Source organism: Silene latifolia, chromosome 10 (assembly GCF_048544455.1).
Source record: "Silene latifolia isolate original U9 population chromosome 10, ASM4854445v1, whole genome shotgun sequence".
Classification (NCBI taxonomy): Eukaryota; Viridiplantae; Streptophyta; class Magnoliopsida; order Caryophyllales; family Caryophyllaceae; genus Silene; species Silene latifolia.
This window is the reverse complement of record NC_133535.1, coordinates 144,228,102-144,231,965: the sequence shown is the minus strand read 5'-3', so window position 1 is coordinate 144,231,965 and position 3,864 is coordinate 144,228,102. Positions and strand designations below refer to the sequence as shown.

Here is a 3,864-nt window from a genome sequence, read left to right as displayed (position 1 = left end):
ACAACGAACTTTGGACAGATTAGTCTTATTGGCCGTGGTTCTAGGGGTCGTGTTTGGTGGTGCTGTGGTCTTGCTAGGACCCCCAAAAGTGCTGTTAGGTGTGTCGAGTTTAGGGGTTGTTTCGGTTTTGGTCCATGACTTCTTCCTTCCCGATTCTGAACTCGACCCTCCCCCATATTTAGACTTCCCTTGTGACTCTACTTTCAAACAAAGGCCACAAAGAGTATGAAAAACAGAATAGGGGTACAACTCAACCGAACTAGTAATGTTATAATTCAACCCACGCAAAAATCGAGACATTTTCTTCTCTTCTACTTCCTCCAATTCGCCCATCAAACACAAATTTTCAAATTCATCAATGTATTCACCAACACTTAATATCCCTTATCTCAAATCAGCAATCTTACGATATGTAGCTAATCTATGGGTCGTTGATACATACCTTTTATGAAGTTTACGTTTCAGAGACTCCCAAGAATCGATCTTTCCCTTCCCCGAGCGCACCCTCTTGGCTTTCAACCCTTCAAACCACAGAGATGCTCCCTTGCTTAATTTCAGAATTGCATACTTACACATTTTCTCATCATCCAAGTCCTTGAATTCAAACATACGATCTATCTTCCGTTCCCACTCCAAATAGGCCTCAGGATCAGCCCCTTCAACGAACTCAGGTAGTTCGTTAATTTTGAACGGATCAGCCACCTTTTCAAAAGGCCTTGGTTTCCACCTATCATCCCTTTCATGCACGTTTCTCAAGGCATCACGGAGTTGCTACAAAAAATTAGGATTGTCAAAATCCATAGATAAACAAGGATCAAGAGCTGAAGCTCTGATACCACAAATGATACGACCTGGGCAGCGGAATCACAAGGAATTGAACAGGTACGCAGACTGTTCGTACTAGGTATGCGCAGTCCTCAAACTGTTCGATTTAGACAACGAAAGCTTTTAAATTAACGAACTGTTTTTGGTGAACTAATCGTACAGGTACGACTAGTTCTGATTTTTGGTGTATAAGGGGATAATATTTGAACAAGCAAGATCTATTACTTGATCAAGGTGAGTGAGATCAAGACCTATTGATCAACAACTCGGGAATTTAATCGAAATCGCGTTTCAATCAAATCAGTTTTGTTTTTAAGCAAGAAACGAGTTTTAACACAAGTGTTTGTTTATAATTTCTGGATCATTTTATTCATAAGCAACAAGGCATTATATAGCCTTCAAATGAGCCGTCCAAACAGGCCAAGAAATGTGAAGAGTTGAGCAATCACTCTTCACTTGATTACAACAATTAAAACTTTAAGTTCAATGCACTAAATAAATATTAGATAAACTTAAGATTTTATTTTAACAAACTTAATCTGAGATATAGAATAAAAACGTTATCTTGGACCATCCTCTCCTTGGAATGCGTGCCACAATCAGCCCCTTGCTCCATACTTAGCAAATTCACAAAGGAAGGATAATTTAAGCTCATAGGTTAAAAACCACGGACCAAGCTGTTCAAACTATCACCGCGAGTGTTCACTACCATCTCATCAACCAACTCCGAGTTACTAGCTTGGATCGCATCACAACTGATGGATGTGACAGTGACTATGATAGGACTGAGGATGAGGTAAACACACCTGATGAAGATGATCATATACCAGGTAAGAGGAAAAAGACTTCAGTACCTGTTTTGAATGAACATTTTGATTTTGCAAAGTTAAAATGGTGTGTAGGGATTAAATTTCCTTCAAGAGAGATTTTTAGAGACTGTGTTACTAGATATTCCAGAGCACAAGGTAGATTTGCACATTTGTAGTAAGTGATAAGCGTAGGGGTAGAAGACTAGGAGTAAAGTGCAAAGAGGGATGTCCATTTAGGTTGTATGGAACTTGGGATAATAGCCAAGCCTGTTTTTTTATTAAAACTGTCAAGCAAAATCACACCTTTCAAAGGACCATGGAGAAGAACAGGAAACTGAAATCCACTTAGCTAGCAAAGCAGTTTCTTGATGTTTTTAAAGCTAAACCACATTAGCCAGCTGCTGATATTATAGAGACTGTGAGGAGAGCTTACAAAATTATAGTGAAGAAAAATTTTGCATATAAGGTGAAGTATTATGCACACAAGTTATTGCATGGGTCTATGAATGATCACTACAGTAAGCTTGGGAGTTACTTGTCTGTTCTTGAACAAGAATACCCTAACATTACTTTTACCTTATGCGCCAAACCTCTTGTCAAGGGGCCTGAACCTGTCTTCTTTAGATTGTTCATTTATTTTTATGCCCTTAAACAAGGCTGGTTGGAAGGGTGCAGGAAGCTGCTTTATGTTGATGCTTATTTTTTAAAGACATTTCTGGGTGGTCAGTTACTTAGTGTAATTGGTAGAGATGCAAATGACCATATGTTCCCTTTAGCATGGGTTGTGGTTGAGGGTGAAAATAATGACAATTATAAATGGTTCTTTCAACAATTGAAGATAGCTTTGGGTGAGGAGGATGGTGAAGGTTGGACATTCATCTATGATGAGCATCAGGTATTAAAGTTCTGGCCATTTAATTGCATTCTTTGACATTTATGTTAATCTAATTACATTCTCTAACATTTCTCTTCATTTAATATCAGAGTATCATCAGCATGGTAGCTGAAGAGTTCCCATGGGCTGAACATAGAAGATGTTTAAGACACATCTTTGCTAACTGGCATAAATCATATAAAGGGGATGGGATGAAGATGATGTTTTGGAATTGTGCCCATGCCTACAATCAGGCAGATTTTGATGAAGCATTGGCAGCAATGAAGGAGGTTGACCCTAGAGCAGCTGATGCATTTATAAGATGCAATCCTACCTTGTTTTGTAGGGCATTTATAAGCACAAGAACAATTAACAATGTCATAGTGAACAACATGGCAGAGACATTCAATGCATGGATAATAAATGCAAGGAGCAAGCATCTGATCTATATGCTTGAAGATATAAGATCCATGTTAATGTAAAGGCTAGTGACCAAAAAGAAGGAAATGGAGCTGGTAAGTGGTCCAATCTGTCCTATCATTCAAGAAAAGTTAGAGAAAGAGAAGGACAAGGCTGCTGACTATAGGGCTTTATCATCTAGTCCAACTCTATATCAAGTTGATGGGGAGAAACTAAATGTTGCAGATAGCACATGCACCTACAGAAGATGGGATGTCACTGGAGTACCTTGCAGTCATGCTGTAGCATCTATTTTTGACATGCATGTTGTTGCAAAGGACTTTGTTCATGAGGTGTATAGGAAAGACACCTATCTAAGGGCATACAACTTCCCCATAGGCCCCTGCCCAAGAGAAAGGCGTTGGCCTAAGGTGGATGCACCACTAATTCCTCCACCCATTAAGGTTGGTCCAAGAAGACCTAGGAAAAAAACAAGGGATCCACATGAGGATCCTAAGAGAAGCGGAAAGCTAGCTAAACATGGGCTTCAAATGACTTGTTCTTTATGCAAGTCTAAGGAGCACAACAAGAGGAAGTGTCCTAATAAAGGAACAACCACTATCTCTGAACCAGCTCCTAAAAGAGGTAGAGGTAGACCAAGAAAGCTCAACACTCTTGACAACAACAGGGAGCAAGTACATAATGAAGCTACTGCACAACCTTCAAGGCTTGGTAGGGGTGGCAGGGTAATCAGTAGGGGAGGCAGAGGTGGTTCAAGAGGAGGGGGCAGAGGTGGAAGGGTGCCAATAGGATTTGGAATTCTGTTTGATAGGGAGGGGAATGCTTTCACCAACAATTCAGGAGGACCTAGAAGGATTGACCAGCCAGTTACTCAATCTAGTAGCCAGCCAACAACACAGTCTCAAGCAACCATTTATGATTCCTTGTTTAATGTAT

General features: G+C 40.0%; 1 protein-coding gene across 1 annotated transcript; it reads left to right on the top strand.

The window, feature by feature from the left end:
- Positions 1 to 1,634: 1,634 nt before the first annotated feature.
- On the top strand, positions 1,635 to 2,990 carry LOC141608405 (uncharacterized). The gene is made up of 4 exons (XM_074427761.1): positions 1,635 to 1,655; positions 1,728 to 1,790; positions 2,029 to 2,529; positions 2,619 to 2,990. Exons 1-4 carry the CDS (start codon positions 1,635 to 1,637, stop codon positions 2,988 to 2,990), a joined length of 957 nt encoding a protein of 318 aa, XP_074283862.1.
- Positions 2,991 to 3,864: the final 874 nt, after the last annotated feature.

Excerpts from the sequence above, each read along its gene's own strand:
- LOC141608405 (XM_074427761.1), top strand. The coding sequence starts at position 1,635 with ATGAAGATGATCATATACCAG. Across the intron at positions 1,656-1,727 it reads TGAAGATGATCATATACCAG|GGATTAAATTTCCTTCAAGA; the intron begins GTAAGAGGAAAA and ends AATGGTGTGTAG. Across the intron at positions 2,530-2,618 it reads TCATCTATGATGAGCATCAG|AGTATCATCAGCATGGTAGC; the intron begins GTATTAAAGTTC and ends ATTTAATATCAG.